The 16364-nt window shown below is 59.8% G+C and overlaps 2 protein-coding genes across 2 annotated transcripts; both read left to right on the forward strand.

The window, feature by feature from the left end:
• Nucleotides 1–149: 149 nt before the first annotated feature.
• Nucleotides 150–2336, forward strand: LAMTOR2 (late endosomal/lysosomal adaptor, MAPK and MTOR activator 2). Its single transcript, XM_032713100.1, is given in 5 exon segments — nucleotides 150–232; nucleotides 1465–1565; nucleotides 1568–1626; nucleotides 1742–1832; nucleotides 2121–2336. Coding segments are annotated over 5 exon segments (375 nt in total). The 5' UTR covers nucleotides 150–164; the 3' UTR covers nucleotides 2177–2336.
• Nucleotides 2337–2932: 596 nt separating this feature from the next.
• LOC116799748 (ras-related protein Rab-11A-like) lies at nucleotides 2933–14247 on the forward strand. The gene is given in 9 exon segments (XM_032713099.1): nucleotides 2933–3188; nucleotides 4162–4190; nucleotides 4193–4359; nucleotides 4490–4683; nucleotides 4845–4925; nucleotides 10861–11056; nucleotides 11132–11325; nucleotides 11417–11497; nucleotides 11744–14247. Coding segments are annotated over 9 exon segments (1122 nt in total). The 5' UTR covers nucleotides 2933–3148; the 3' UTR covers nucleotides 11884–14247.
• Nucleotides 14248–16364: the final 2117 nt, after the last annotated feature.

The following is a 16364-nucleotide window of genomic DNA, read 5'->3' on the forward strand; positions in this document are numbered from 1 at the left end:
CGCGGTGTCACCGCGGTCCCACGCCCGCGCCGTGTCCCCTCCGGCTACCGAGGCCTTTCTGGGGGTCCGGACCCGGCCGGGAACTACAGTCCCCGGGATGCTCCGGGCGCGGCGCGGCCCCGCGCCGGCCCCGCGTCGGCCCCGCCCGCGCAGCCGGGGCGGCCATGCTGCGGCCCAAGGCCCTGACGCAGGTGCTCAGCCAGGCCAACACCGGCGGCGTCCAGAGCACGCTGTTGAGTGCGGGGGGCACTGCGGGAGCGGGGCGGCTTCCCCCCGCCGGGGGCTGCGGCGGGCGGTGCGAAGGGGGGATCCTGCCCCTGCCGGGGGTACTGCCTTCCCTTGTTCCTGCTCCTGCCCCCGGGGATGCACCCAGCCCCTGCCCTCGCCCTGCCCTGGGAATACTGCTTGGCCCCTGCCCCGGGGGATGCTGTCCCTGCCCCGAGGATGCTGCCTGCCCTTGTCCCTGCCCTGCCCTTGCTTCTCTGCCCCTGCCCCTGCCCTGGGAATGTTCCCAGGCCCTGCCCAGGGATGCTGCTTGCCCTTGCTCCTGCTCCTGCCCCAGCCCCGGCCCTGCCCAGGGATGCTGCTTGCCCTGCTCCTGCTCCTGCCCCAGTCCCAGCCCTGCCCTGGGAATGCTTCTTGCCCCTGCCCCAGGGGATGCTGTGCCTGCCCTTGCTGCTGCCCCATCCCCTGTCCCTGCCCCATGCCCCTGCCTTGGGATGCTCACAGTCCCTGCCCAGGTATGCTGCCTGCCCCTGCCCCAGCCCCTGTCCTGCCCTTGCTCCTGCCCCAGCCTCTGCCCCAGCCCTGCCCTGGGAATGCTGCTTCCCCTGCCCAGAGATGCCTCCCCAGCCTGGGGATGCCGCCTGCCCTTGCTCCTGTCCCTGCCCCCTGTTCCTGCCCTAGGGATGCTCCCAGGCCCTGCCCAGGGATGCTGCTTGCCCTTGCTCCTGCCCCCAGCCCCTGCTCCAGTCCCTTCCCAGGGATGCTCCCTGCTCCTGCTCCTGTCCCTGCCTGGGGTGCTGCCTGTCCCTGCCCCTGCCCAGGGATGCTCTCTGTCCTGGCCCAGGAGGGTGAGGGGCCCCACCAGGGGTATGCCCACACACCCTGCATGGTGCTGGGCTATGGGCAGTGCTGGGGCCGTGTGTGACACGGTGTGTGCAGTGTTGTGATCCCCATGCACTGTGCCAGGGCTGTGCACAGTGCACAGGGTTTGCCCACCAGGCTCGTGCCTGCTCTGCAGCAGGTCCCACTGCTTCAACAGACGCAGCCACTCAAACCCTGCTTGGGCCTGGGGCCACCCAAGAGTTTCCTGGCTTTGAAGCCCCCGCACCCCCTGCAAAGTGGGGGTGTCCAGGGAGCAGCGCTCGGGACTTCACTCTGCCCCTGGCACTGCAGTGGGGTCTGATGCCCCCACTGGGTTTAGAGGCACCAGTTCGCCCCCCTCCCCCATGTCGTTTCCAGGCTCCTGAACAATGAGGGGTCCTTGCTGGCCTACTCTGGCTATGGGGACACAGATGCCAGGGTCACCGCAGCCATCGCCAGCAACATCTGGGTGGCCTACGACAGAATGGGCACCAGGCATTCAATGAGGACAACCTCAAATTCATCCTCATGGACTGCATGGTACGTGGGGCTGGGGGCGTCCCTCCCTCCCCTGAGGTAACTGGGAGTCCCCTGGGACCCTGCCCATGGTCCAGGCCAGGCTGGGATGTGACAGATGCTGTTTCTCCCTGGGCAGGAGGGGCGAGTGGCCATCACACGGGTTGGCAAACCTGCTGCTCTGCATGTATGCCAAGGAAACAGTGGGATTTGGGATGCTGAAGGCCAAGGTAATGGTGGTGGGGGAAGGAAGTCTGGGGGGCTGCAGGGCTGAGTCCCTGCTGTGTGTGGGAAGGAGCTGCTGAGGATGGGAATGGGAGGAATGGAGGAAGCTGCCATGCCTGGGATGCCTCTTTCCTCCTTGCAGAGGGCTCCTCTGTCCCCCATGCCCACCCAGGCACCACACCACACCTTTTTAAGGCTCTAAACTGAAATATAAATTACAATAAGCACGTGGGCAGTGGGCACAAAGGTGGCAAACCCCCGTGGGCATGGCTCACAATGCTCTCTACTTGCAGGCGCAGCACTGGTGCAGTACCTGGAGGAGCCACTCACACAGGTGGCCGTATCCTGAGCAGGGCAGCAGAGGGCTCTGAGGTGCTGCCAGGCTTTGACACCATCACTGGCGTGGGTGGAGGGTGAGCGGCCCCATGGGCATCCCAGAGCTCTGGTGTGGCCTTAAAAATAAGGTGGGGGGAGCACAAAACCTGGGAGTAATAAAAATGTATCTGATGCTTGTGTCTGTTGTGAATAAAAGGGGGAGCTGGTGGGGTAAAGCATCCGGTAGGATCCCTGGGCCAGGGGGGCCTGGGCAGTGTTTTGGGGCTCCTGTTGCTCTGCAATGAACAGAGACCCAAGAGAAAAACAGGGCTGGTGTCAAGGGGGATAGGTACAAGAAAGCCGAGCCCCCTGACAGCCCTACCCAGCCGCTCGGGGGTAGCGGGGGCAGCGGGGGCTCCTTACTGTCTCAGTTTTCCCGACTTTCACACGATGGCAGCAAGAGGCGAGGGAACGTTCAGAGCCGGCAGGAGCTGGGCTGGGGGGGGGGGGGGGGGCTCTGTTTCTGCCACGACTGCCCTCGCCCCCCTCGCTGCCGACACTGCCCTTCTCTGCTCACGCTGCCCTCACACCCCTCACTGCCCATGTTGACCATCCTGTTCACGCGGCCCTCGCTTGCCCCAGCCTGCCACGCGCTCAGGCAGGATCAGGCCCCGGCTCCTCCCTCCGGCCACCCCGTGACGGTCCCAGGGGTGACACTACCTGCCCAACCTGCGCTGCCGACACCCGGTCCCACCCCTCGAGTCAAGGGCCGCGCTGCGCTGCCAACCCGGCCGGCCCAGCCGCCACTGCTGCCACCCCTTCGCGCCCCCCTGGACCCCCCTCGCTTTCCCACCCGCTCCCCGACGGAGAGGAACCTTTGCCCGCTCCGTCTCCTCCCTCGGCGCCTCCGGGAGCTCGGCCCGCCCCGCCGTCTGCTCGAGGCTTGCAGCGGCAAGGAGGAACCCAGCGGTGGCCCCCGCGAAGGCTGGGCGGCAGCCGGGGTGACATGGGCAGCGCCGAGGAGGATTATAACTTTGTCTTTAAGGGTGAGTCCTGTGCTCGATGTGAGCCTCCTTCCCCTAAAGGGATGGAGCAGGAGGCCAGGGGCTACGGGGAGGGAACTGGGGTGGCTTCCCCCGGGGCTGCTGTGTCCTTCTGTTGTTGACTGTCCGTGCAGCTGTGATGGGCACTGGAGCTGCAAAGGGTCAGGGAGTTGGGGAGCAGGCACTGGCCTTGGCCGCGTCCCCAGCTGACAGCAGCGAGGCCAGGGCTGACAAGCGATATCTGGATCCATGGAGTCATGGGGAGATCCACATACCCCAAGACTTCAGGTGGGGTGCTGGGTGAATTGCTGGTGTGAGGTGTAGGGGCTGTGACAGCTGGGGTTGAGCATGTGAGACATAAATGCAGTGTGAGCCCATAACCCCCACGAGCAGCAGGCGTTGAAAGTCATTCTGCTGTGGTGACCAGGGCGTGGCACATGCAGAGGACACGGGGTCAAACCTAGGCTGGAGAAACAGGGGCACAGCCTCACACCTTCCAGCCTGAGCTCCTCAGACACAGGGCCCTGGCATCCTGTGTCTCTGCTGGGTGCTACTGGCCAGACCCCACAGGGGCTCAGAGCTCTCCTTTGGCAAGCAGAGACGGACAGGCTCTGGTGTGCCACCCATCCTGGGTGCCCACTGCAACAGGGTGACCCAGGGCTCACCAGCATCCTCACCCTGCTCCTGCTGCCCAGAGCCTGGTAGCTGTGACTTATGAACAGCTCTGGGACTACACCAGCAAATGGGGAGCATGGCTGGCTGCGCCAAGGTGGCTCGACCACACTCAAGGGGCTGAGAGCTCATGGCACAGGGACAGACTCCAGTTTGCTGAAGGAGCAAAACACACCAGGTGTTAAGTCCACACACCTGCCCAGCCTCTGTTTGCCCGGTCTGGGGTCACTGGGCAATGAGTGATGCCCATGCAGCCAATGCCAGTAACAGGGCAGTCCAGTGGGATTTCTCCTTCCTCCCACAGTCGTCCTAATTGGGGAGTCCGGGGTGGGCCAAAACCAACCTGCCTCTCCCGCTTCACCCGCAACGAGTTCAACCATGACAGCCGCACCACCATCGGCGTGGAGTTCTCCACCCGCACAGTCCTCGTGGGAGATGCTGCGGTGAAGGCTCAGATCTGGGACACTGCCGGGCTGGAGCGGTACCGCGCCATCACGTCAGCGTAAGGATGGGATGCCCGAAATCCAGGCTCCTCTGGGACCTGGGGGGCGATGCCCTCATACTTGAGCCCTATGGGTGAGGTGCTGAGGGAGATGTCTGGAGCGTGGGGTGATGGTGGGGTTCTGCCATAGGTATTACCGGGGGGCCGTGGGTGCCCTGGTCGTGTTTGACATCACCAAGCACCAGACGTATGATGTGGTGGACCGCTGGCTGAAGGAGCTCTATGACCACGCCGAGGCCAGCATTGTCGTCATGCTGGTGGGGAACAAGACCGACCTCTCACAGGCTCGGGAGGTGCCCATGGAGGAGGCAAAAATGTTTGCAGGTACAGGCTGGCACCCCGCCACAGGGGCTGGGGGCTTGGGAACCCCCCCGGCAACAGGGACCTGCACCAGTGCAGGCACCTGAACATCTCTAAAGGGGCTCTAGAATGGAGCCGTGCCCTTTCTGGGGTCTGCATTGTCTCAGGGACTCCTCTACTTGCAGACAACAAGGGGCTGCTATTTGTGGAAACGTCGGCGCTGGACTCCACCAACGTTGAGCAGGCTTTCGAGACCATCCTGAAGGGTATGGGCACTGGTACCGTGGTGCAGCAGGGTCCTGGACCATTGCAGGGTCCATTCTCCGGGACGCAGTGCTGGGCAAAGGATGTGCAGAGCTTCTCTCCTCTGCCCTGCCCCACCTGAGCTCTTTGGGGCTGGTTTCGGTGTTGGCTTTCTGGCTGGTTTGGTTTCCAGCCTTTGGTGCTGGGCGTTTCTCTCCCCACACCCACATCTTTGTTCTCATGGCCCTTGGGCATTCCCAAAGCCCCAGGGGCTCCTTCTCCCCCATAATCTCCAGTCCCCTTCCTGTTGTCTTGGCTCCTGACTCAACGTCTCCAGCACCCTGCTGAACTGGCCACGGGGACCTGGGATAGGGATGGAGGGGGGGTGGTTCTTGGCTTATGCAGGAGCAGCTCTCCAGGAACGGCAGCCAGCAGCACCAGGGCAGCCAGATGTGCTGTGCCGTGCCAAGCCATGCTGTGCTGTGCCATGCTGTGCCGTGCCATGCTGTACCGGGCTCTGCCGAGCCAGTCTGGCCCGGTGAGCTGCCAGCCCGGTGCAGGGGCGAAGCACTAATCCCAGGTTGGGCAAGAGGAATTGCCTAAGCACAGGGTGTTCCCCTGGTGCCACAGGGATGCAACCTGGCAGAGCTGCTCCTTTGTCACCCCTCTGCTGCGTAGAGGGGAAGGAGAGCCATGGGCGAACAGCAGGGGCTGCAGGCTTGAGGCTGTCCCTGCTTCCCCAGGGGCCTGGGCTGACGCACAGACCTCCCAGCACCTCTTCTTTTGCAGAGATCTTCCACAAAGTGCAGAAACAGAAGCAGAGGAGCAGCCAAAGCAACATGGTGTCACTTGCCAGCGAGAGCCCTGCAAGCACAGCCCCAGCACAGGCGGAGAGGCGCCCGTGCTGTGTGGCACTCTGAACCAGCTGGGCACCCTGGGAAGCCCCCAGGGAACCCCACAATCCCGGGACTTGCCAGTGGCATAGAGCTGGGTCTGCCTCTGGCTACCAGCACAGGCTGTGCTGCCTGTGGTGCCACCCTCGTCCTGGTGCAGTGGGGACCAGCAGCCTGGACAGGGGCCAAATTCTGCCATAAATGGTGAGAAGCACCTGTGCCAGGAGCTCTTCTCTCTCTGTTGTGTTTTTGCCGGGCCCTGATCAGTATCACCACCATCATGCACTGTCCCAATCCCTCTGGACCTGCGGGACAGAGAACTGGAATACCTCTAAGGCACTGCTGGGGAAGGAGCCAGGACATTCTGGCCAGGGTCATGCCAGCAACAGGAGTCTCTCAGATTGCCTCTGGCCCTGGAGTTGCTCCTGTGCCACACGCTGGGATGTGGCTGACCCACAGGTGTCCATCCTGCCAGGGACTGCTCTGGAATTGAGCCAAGCCCTAAGGAGTGAGTGCAGCACTCAGCCCTTGGCTCACTTCTGTCCCATCCCAAACATGGGGCAAGTGTGACAGCAGGACCAAGTGAAGGTCCCTGCTGTCTGCATGGTGGGACAGGACTCGTTGCAGGGCCCGGTGCCATGGGGCCAGGAACAACAGCTCTGTGTCCAGAGCAGGGGTGACGCAATCATTAAAGGACTTGTGAAATGCAGGTTTGCTGAGCTGGAATTCCTGCATGTTTGTGGTCGACTTCCTGGCCCCCACCTTCATGATGTGCTGGACACAGCGGCCTCCAAAGCAGCACAGCTGGATGCCTTGGCCCCCCTGCGCCCCCTCCCACACCAATGCCATGGTTCCTCTGTGCTCCCTCCCACCCCAAAGCCGTGCTCTCCTGCAGCCCCTCCCCAGGCAGCCTTTACCAGTCCACATCCCCCATTTGGACTTCATCAGTCCAAATGATGATGCAGCCTCCACCAGTTATCTTATCCGAAACCCCTCGGAAATTCCTGCTGGATTCTCCATGTCTTCACTCACTTTCCCTTTGCACCATGCCAGCCGTGCCCTGCCCAGGTCCCTGTCCCAGCCACGGTTCTGCATGGACTGTGTGGCCGTCACTGTCCCTATCAGTGGCAAACACAGGTGGTGGCCTGTACCTGCTGCTGTGCAGATCCCTGCCCCCCTTACCTGGCCCAGGTGAGCACACCTGGGCTATGACGGGCAGCCCCAGCTGCCAATGGGTGTGGAGCAGGAAGGGCTGTGGCCACCAATGGGTGTCACGGGACAGCCCCTGCCAGGGCTGGATAAGACCCGGAAATCCCGGTTAGCCCAGTGGGAGTGGGGCTGTGGTGCTGGACGAGATGCGAGGCAAGGACGATGAGTATGATTATCTCTTCAAAGGTGGGTCTCTTGCCTGTGCTGTGCTGGCCATGCCTGTAGTGAGCTGTGCCAGTCAGCCTCCTGCTGGCAGGGCTGGCTCCATGCAGCACCCTTGGGATGGGGCTGGAAGCTTGTACTGGGATATAACACCCAGTTTCCAGTGCTGGGGACCAGCACGTAGGCTTGTTGTGACGTTTCCCACTGCTGAGCAGGGAGTGGGTACTGGTGGGACTGGGGTTGAAATGCTGCCATGGTCTGAGGGTTTGCTTAGAGCTGGGCTGATGGTTTGTGGTCCCAGTGCTAATTACAGCAGCTCATTACTGCTGCGGGAGGAGGCTGGAGCCCTCGCCTCAGTGCAGTGTCCTGGAAGGGGTGGCCATGGCTGTGGCAGGGTGCTGGTCGCTGGGGGCGGTGGGCAAGGCTGGTCTGTGGGGCTCTGTGGGGCTCTGTGGGTGCTATGCTTGCCCCTGAGCACCTGTGAGTGCTCTCCTCTGCTGGGCTGGTTGGGGGGAGCATGTCTGGGGGCTGAGTGAGAAACCCCAGGAGGGAAAGCTGTGCCAACCCCCAGCATTGGTGGAGGGGAAGGATCCTGGGATCTGGGGTTGTCCTTCCTGGTGCTGGTCCTGGTGGGACACCTCCAATGTGCACAGGAGGACAGGGACTGGCCCTTGGAGACACAGTGTTGGCATTCCTGGCTGTGGGAGCCCAGCACCCCTGTGGAGCATCCCCATCCCTGTGTATGGCAGGCTTCCCTACCATCTGCTGTGGCTGGAGCAGGTGCTGGAGAAGCAAGGGGACATTTTGGGCCAGAGTGGGCCCTGGCAAAGCCAGGGGACATCTTAGCAACACCACAACCTCCTGAGCCATAAAACCGGGGGCGTGAGCTCACCAGCGGGCGGCCATGAGTCAGCCTGCCCACACAGCCCTGCCCGAACGGCCCCGAGTAATTCCAGCCACTGACACGATGTAATTCCAGCCAGCGACATGCTGGTAGCCCCTGGCTCCTCACACACCTCCCCTGGCCTCTGCCCAGGAAAATCCTCTTCCCTGGAGTTATTCTGGGACCTGATGAGGGGGAAACTCTGATGCTGGCTGGTGCCTTGAGCAAGGCACCCAGGCAGGAGCTCCCCCAGCTGCTGTGTCCTGCACTTCCTGGCTGGTGTTGCGCCAGCAGAACAGCTCTGAGGGGGCTCCAGCACATGATCCTCCTGTATCTATTCGTTCCCTGTGTCCAGAGGCATGGAGCTGGGCTGGTGCTCCTGGGCTACAACAGCTCACTTCTCCCCTGAGAGAAGGGACACAATCACAGCTGGAAAGCAGCGTAATTCCAGCTTTCACTGAGACAGGAGCATCAACTGTTGTGAAGCACTATGCTCATTCTGGCTGTGCTTGTGGGAAGGCCCTGATGCTGCTGGAGGGGCTCAGGGTGGATGAGGCACAGCTCTGGGCATGGCTGCTTCTGGGAGCCCTCCTTGGGGCCCTGTGTGGAGGTACAGGCTGTTTCCATCAACTCCCCTGCAGTGGGACACGGTGTGCTGAGGATGTTCGCTGGTGCTCGCAGGATGCGTGTTTGAAGGCGATGAGGATGGAGTGCGTCAAATGCTTTTGGTGCTCCAGCCCCTCGTGCCCTTCAGGCTCAGGGGGATGAGGCTCAGCACATTTCCCCTGGAGGCTGCAGGGCCTTGCCCACTCCCCCCTTCCCTGCATCCGTGGTGTGGTCCAAAGCCCTCTGGAGCCTGCCATGGAGCACGGCACTGCTGGGATGGGGGTTGCAGCTCGGGAGTTGCAGTTGAGAGTTTAGCTGAGGAAGCAGCAACTTCCCTTTGGTTAAGGACTGAACCCAGATCAAAGCTTCAATGCTCAGGAAGTGTTAACGAGCCTGGCTTATCACTGGCCTGCATTTTCCTGTCGGCTGGTCCAGAGTATTGCAGACTGTCACAGTCCTCCCAGACCTCCATGCAGTGGGCAGCAGCCGAGAAGCCAATGCTGTGCTGGGCACATCCCCCAGCATGGGCAGCGGGGCAAGGCAGGGATTCTGCCCCCCTGCAGAGCTGCCTCCAGTCCTGGGGCCCCAGCACAGGAAGGATGTGGAGCTGCTGGAGTGAGTCCAGACAAGCCCATGGAGCTGCTCCGAGCGCTGGAGCCCCTCTGCTCTGGAGACAGGCTGGGAGAGCTGGAGGTGTTCACCTGGAGAAGAGAAGGCTCCAGGGAGACTTTAGAGCCCCTTCCAGTGCCTAAAGGAGCATCAAGAGAGCTGGAGAAGGACTTGGGACAAGGGCCTGGAGTGACAGGACAAGGGAGAAATGGCTTCCCACTGCCAGAGGACAGGGTTAGATGGGATCTTGGGAAGAAATTCTTGACTGTGAGAGTGGTGAGGGAGGTTGCCCAGAGAAGCTGTAGCTGCCCCATCCCTGGAAGTGTCCAAGGTTGGGTTGGATGGGGCTTGAAGCAACTTGCTCTAGGGGAAGATGTCCCTGCCCATGGCAGGGGGTGGGACAAGATGGGCTTTAAAGTCCCATCCACCCAAACCATTCTGTGCTGCTGTGGAGGAGCTGCCCTTCCCTCTGTCACTGGCTGTCCTGACACGGTGATTGCCAGTGAGGCTCAGGTGCTTTCCAGATGTCCTTGGTGACCCCAGGGACCTGCTCCATGTGTTGTTGGGCTTTCTGGAGCCAAACTGTTTGCTGGCTGCCCTTCACCGAGGGTTTTGGCAAGGGAGTGGCTGCACTGTTGAATGTTCTGCACCCCAGTCCATGCAAGAGAGCCATGTCAATGAGCTGGAGCTGGTGGGCAGGGGTTATCCAGGACATGGAGCAACATCCTTGGAGGATGGTGTCTGCTGAGCCTTGGCTGAGTGTAGCTGTGCCTTGCTGTAGCTCCTGCAGTATGTGGCATCCTGGTGATCCCTTGCTGCTGCTGCTGCTCTGATGTCCTCCCCATCATGGTCACTGGATGGTCATGACCTCAGCTGTTGTTTGACCATGGTGGGGTGAAGTGTCCCACAGGGTGGGCAAAGTGAAGTGTCTGAGTGCACCTGGGGAACGAACAGTCTTGGCAGTGAAGGAATTAAAAATAAATTAAAAAAAATAAAAATGAAAACCTGTTGAGTCATAAACTCAACAAACTTGACAGGGGAGGCGCGTGATAAAGCTCCCCAGAGCCTGTTGCACCAGGTTTTACCGGAACCAGCCAGATCTGGGACGAGCAGAAAATGCACTTAACCCACACCCAGGGACTTACTGGCTCATGGGCTGGACCAGCAGCAGCGGAGGAGGATGCTTCCTTTTAGACCGTGTCTTTAAGTCCTCCTGTGTGCCCTCAGGGTGGGAGGCCACAGAGGGTTGGAACAAGGAGTCCCAGCTCTGCATGGCCTCTGGCCTGGCTGTTCCTGCACGGGTCCTGGCCCTGGTTTTCTGCCCCGTTTGGGTACATTAGTGCATATGACACCTTCCTGTCCCCAGGGCTGGGACAGAAACCCCTGGCAACTTCCCATCAATGGCAGGAATTTTCTTGAGGGGTATTTATAGGCAGTAGTGATGCCACCAGGAGGAGTGGAGGAGGCTGATCCTGCTCTGCTTCGCCCCTCACCCAGCAGCTTCTCCTGGAGGAGATAGAGGTGGGGTCTGGGCTGTGGGATGGGTGGCTTTGCTGGTGTCTAGGGGAGCTGACACTGCGTTTGTGCTCCCCCCAGTTGTGCTCATTGGGGACTCTGGGGTGGGGAAGAGCAACCTCCTGTCACGCTTCACCCGCAATGAGTTCAACCTGGAGAGCAAAAGCACCATCGGGGTGGAATTTGCCACGAGGAGCATCCAGGTAGACAACAAGACGGTGAAGGCTCAGATCTGGGACACGGCCGGGCAGGAGCGGTACCGCGCCATCACCTCAGCGTGAGTTTCCTTGCTCCCCACCTGTGGCCCTCACCTGGGGCCCTGCTGTGACCCTGTCCCCTCGCTGTCCTCCAGGTACTACCGGGGGGCGGTGGGAGCTCTGCTTGTCTACGACATCGCCAAGTACCTGACGTACGAGAATGCCGAGCGCTGGCTGAAGGAGCTGCAGGACCACGCTGACGCCAACATTGTCATCATGTTGGTGGGCAACAAGAGTGACCTGCGGCACCTGCGGGCCGTGCCCACCGACGAGGCCAGGAGCTTTGCAGGTATCTTCCCCCATCCTGTCCAGTCCCATCCCATCCCATCCCATCTGGCTGAAGCTCACAGAACCCATCTGAGCTCACCCTGTCCTTGCAGAGAAGAACGGGCTGTCCTTCCTTGAGACATCTGCTCTGGACTCCACCAATGTGGAGATGGCTTTCCACAACATCCTCTCAGGTAAGGGGCAACCAGGAAAGGGAGGGGGTAGGGATAGGGATGGCTTTGGACCTTGTGTCCTCTCAGGATCCTCCTGGGGACCCCATCTGTACTGGGTGGGATTTGGGGTGGAATCCTTCTCCCTGGATGGGGAGATGTTTGCATTTGTATCCCTGGAGCTGTGTGTTTGGAGAGGGGGCAGGTCCCCCACTGACATATGTACTTAGAGAATTGTTTTTTCTCTTCCCTTCCTCTCTCTGCTGGCAGAGATCTACCGCATCGTGTCCCAGAGGCAGATCACTGGGCAGCCGGAGTCAGAGTTCGGCCCCAGCACCACCATTGAGCCCATCCGGGTGCTGCCCACGCAGCAGGAGGGCCGGCAGACTCCCTGCTGCCAGAACATCTGAGCCTCTGGACTGCCCCCACCGTGACGGTCCACCATCCAGCACATGGTGGCATCATGTGTCTCACTGTCTGCCTCTGCCCCCCATAACCCCCTGAGCCGGACAGGCTGGCAGCTGCTTTTGTCTGCAACCTCACGCTGCCCGTGCACTGCTCTCCCTGTGTTTGTGTAGGACCTACAAAAACAGGGGGGGAGGCAAAGCATCAGGGTGTCTCCCCTCTCTCCCCATGATCGGGGACATGCCATTCCCTGTGTCCCTGCTCCCTCTAGCCCCGCAGGTACAGTCACCCAGGGACTGGGTGGCACCGAACAAGCCTGAACGTGATGAGTCCCTGTTTGGTGACGTCCTGGGTGCAGCCCAGTAGGGAGGGGGACACCGGGTGCACCTTTCTCCCGCCCAGTGAAAGGAGCAGCAACATGGCCAGTTGCACCCAGCCCTGCCCCTGTGACACCGAAGGCTGGGAGTGCCCCTGGGTGCTGCTGGGGACATTGGGGTGGGGTGTGGGGATGACACTGTTTTCATGCTGTGACCCCATTGAGGCATAGCCCCGGCAAAGGGAAGAGCTGTGACTCTTCCATGGAAAGAGATGGGAGCAGGGACTGGGGGGCCATGGCTTCTGGGGAGGCCTGAGGAGGGGACAAGGGGGGGCCAGGGCTTTGGGGGCCAAGGGTGAGGGCAGGGATGGGGTGCTGAGGGCAAGTACATGGTCCCTCCACACAGCTCCCCGTGTGGAGTGCCAGCACTGGGGACCCCTTAGCTCCAGCTCTCAGGAGCCCCTGGCACGGGTTGACCCTGCCCCACTCCAGTGTTTGGCCGCTGGTGGCCGGTGCCCTTGTGGCCCAGCCTGGGGACATGGTGCCATTAGATGGAGCATCTGCTGTACCTGCAGGGTGAGAGTGGCCCTGTCCCCTGCCTGGAGGGCAGCAGCCACCCCTCAGGGTGGGCACCCCCCAAGGTGCTGGGACAGACGGGGCTGGGCCCAACCCCTGTCAGGGGTCATTGGTAGGTATCAATCAGGACCGGTGCAAGTGGGAGAACCTGTCCCCACTGAACCAGCGCTGGGGGTCTCTGTCTCTCCGTGGCTGCCCCCCATCACCCCATCTCACTTGACTGTGTTGGCAGGATCTGGACCAGCCACTCACCTTGGGGTGCAATTTGTCAATGAAACAGGAATTGAGGCAAAAATCCCCAAATAAAGCTGCTATTGAGAGTCTTTCTCTCTCTGCCAGGGCAGTTCCTTGAGGCAGGAGCGGTGCCAGCCCCACACGGAGCAGCTGGGCAGCATTCCCGAGCAATGAGGGGTGAGGAGGAGGAGGGCAGGGAGGAAAGTGTGACTGTAACCTGGGCAAGGGGGTGCCCTCCTGGGAGGCTGGAGAGGAGAGCTTGGAATTCAGGCTCAGAGGGGCAGGTTGGATCATGCTGCCAGCACAGGGGCAGGGTTGCAGGGCACAAACCGGGCATGGGAGCAGCTGCACTATGTGGATGTCGGCCCCAACTGGGTCTGGGTTGCCCCTTTTATCCAACCGACAGCACAGCCATGGCAGCATCTTAACCTTGGCTCCAGCCACCCCTGCATGGTGTGTCCCTGCACCGCAGCACTTCTCCATCCCAGAGACAGTCTCATCCCTGAGCCAGCCAGACCCATCCTTGGCTGCATCCTGGGTCTGATCACAGCTGGGGGCTGTCTCCAGGTGAGCAGTGGTCATTGCCCCATGGATCGGGCCCTGCCCCATGCCCACCCCAGCTGGCAGAGTCACGGCAACACACAGACCAGCTGGAGCTGCCAAGTGCCACCCCCTCCCACACCATCTGCCCACACCAAAACGTGGTGCCAAGAGGTGATGTCAGCCCTGCCGGCAGGAGAGGTGGGTGTGGGGGTGGATGCTGCTCCAAAGGGCTCCTCAAAGGGCTGAGCCAAACATCCCTTGGGGCTCCCTGCCACCAGACATGCCATCAGCCAGGCACCAGCATGGACATGTGGGATGATGAGCTCATTTAGGCTCATGGAGACACTTGGGCTCAGCACCTCAGTTTTGTTCCAGGCTTTCCAGCTTTCAGATGATTTCTGCAGGGATGACGAAGTGGGAAGGGTGAAACATGGCACAGTGTGGCTCGTGGACCTACTGGCACCAGGACTGAGAGCAGCAGCTGGTGCAGGGGGCTCACCATCTCAAAATGCTCTAACAAACCCTGAGAAGTGCTGCCAAAGGCACAGGACTGGTGGGAGACCCAGAAGGGGTAGCAGAGGGAGGTCTGGCCCCACCGCCTTGGAACTTGGCCCCTCAGGGCCCTGTTCCCAACCACTGCTCCTGCCCCCTCCTAAAGCATGGACAGACAGAAACCAAGAGCAGATACTGAGTTTCTTAAGTAATAATACTTTAATAAAATTAAGTTCTTAATGTAATTTAGCACATTTAATACATTAACCCTTTCCCTTCTTTGTTTTCTACAAGTTGTGCAACATCATTATTTTAATTTTATTTTAATTTTTTCCTTCTTCCATTATACTATATGCCTCAAAACTCAGACAACGAGCCTAACTCTACTTCTATGTTCGGTTACATCTCTCTCTCAGGCCTTTATTTTTGTGTAACGCCAGAGAGATGAAAATACCTGGATGGAATATGTGATTGGTTTCCAATAGTAACAATCCCGACTACAGGTTTCCTATGACATTAAAAGAAAAGAGGGGAAAAAAAATAGCAAACACAACATAATAGGGAACGGACTTTAAATGGAAGTGCCACACAGTCAGGACGGCCGGGAAACACCGGGCGACTCCGTGGCCACTGGCTCAGCGCAAGGTGGGAGTACCGTGGAGCAGGACCCGCGACAGCGCCCGGACCCGAGGGAAAACGGATACACACCAACTTGTACAGCAATCTGGAGTGAGGATGAGGGGGAGCCAACGTAGTGCTGGACAAGCAAAACCATGAAGGGCTGGGGAGGGCTGCCCTCCGCCGTGTGGGTATCGGCGAGATAGGCTGCTGTGAGACCCCGTGGCTTGGGTTTCGTTTTACCTCATGTCTCACGTGGGAAATCCCACGGGAGCTGCTCTGACAGAGTCCCGAGGGCAGTAAGCTGAAGCCTGGATCTCTTTGATACCAGGGCAGAGCCGGAGGAAATCCTCTGTAGCCCCACAGGCTCCCGACTGTGCAGCCAGATGCCTGGGGGCTGCTCTGGGCATCCCTGGGGATTTCCCTGACTTGCCTGGGGCTGGGATCAGAGCCAGCTCCACAGTGGTTGCAGCTCGATCAGACTTGCCAGTCTGGGATCCACCAGCCCTCATGCCCATCACCTTTCATGTTTGCTTAACGCCGCTTCTAACCCAGGAGCAAATCCCATACTGCAAAACAGGATCCAGCCCCTGGTCTTCTTATTTTTCCTCTTTTTTTATGATTATCTTGAACAAAAGGCATAAAGAAAAAGGAAAAAAGAATGTCAATGGTTTCACAGATGAGCAAAGCAGCCTGAGACTGCACCTTCCAACTCAGCTCTCGGGAGCCAAGAGCAGATCTCCTCAGCCACACCACACTGCTCCGTCTCCCTGCTCTGTTTCTCTGCAAGTGGTTTCCAAAGCATCATCACAAATCCAAAAAAGCACATCCTGCCATCAGCAACCCAGTGTCACTGTCAGAGGGGAGCTTCTTTTTCGTATCCCTGCAAAGACACCAGTGGAACAACTCCAGATTTTACATTAGTGTCACTTTACTGGGGGTGACTTTCAATTTGCTCCATTAGCAGCCCTGAAGTGACGCTGGAGCGGATCCAGCGGGAACGGTGCAGCCTGCCAGGGCTGAAGCAACTCCAGATTCCAGTAGAGTAACCCCATTGGAACAGGGGAGTCACACGGGAGGGAAGCAGAAGCTGCCCAATCTCTGCCATCTCCCGCTGGCATGGCACAGGTAAGTCTGCCCAGCACAATTCCAGTTGAATTTTTCACCGGGTCAACTGACAGCAGAATATGACTTCGAGTTTCTACAGTATGTGAAAACCCACATTAAAACACAGAGATTGCTCCCTAACATCCTCAAAAGGGTTTTGGAAGAACCAGCCCACCCTGGCTCTGCTGCCACCAAGGAAGCCTTGCTGGGGTAGAGGCAGGATGGGACTCACTGTCTGTACACAAGTGATGATAAAGTGCATCCACTTTCCAGTCCAGGGTACCACTGTACAATGTCCATCACTGATGCTTCTTCAAGTATAAGACAAAAAAATGAGGTAAAACAAAACTGAAAGAGCAAACAGGCCACCTCACCGCCCCAGCAGGGAAGGACCAGGCGCTTGATTCCACCAAGCACGAACTCCTCTGGAAGCGCGGGAGACATCGCGCCCTGCTTCCCAAAATGCCCCCGTGTGCCGGGAGGGTCCCAGGAAGGGATCCTGGATTCACAGTGCTATTTATATGCAGAAACGAATGAGAACTGTCTTCATTCCTGTCCTGACCTATTGCATGGCTTTGCTGAGTGATGAATGCTGGTAAC

The sequence above is a fragment of the Chiroxiphia lanceolata genome, chromosome 29 (assembly GCF_009829145.1).
Source record: "Chiroxiphia lanceolata isolate bChiLan1 chromosome 29, bChiLan1.pri, whole genome shotgun sequence".
Classification (NCBI taxonomy): Eukaryota; Metazoa; Chordata; class Aves; order Passeriformes; family Pipridae; genus Chiroxiphia; species Chiroxiphia lanceolata.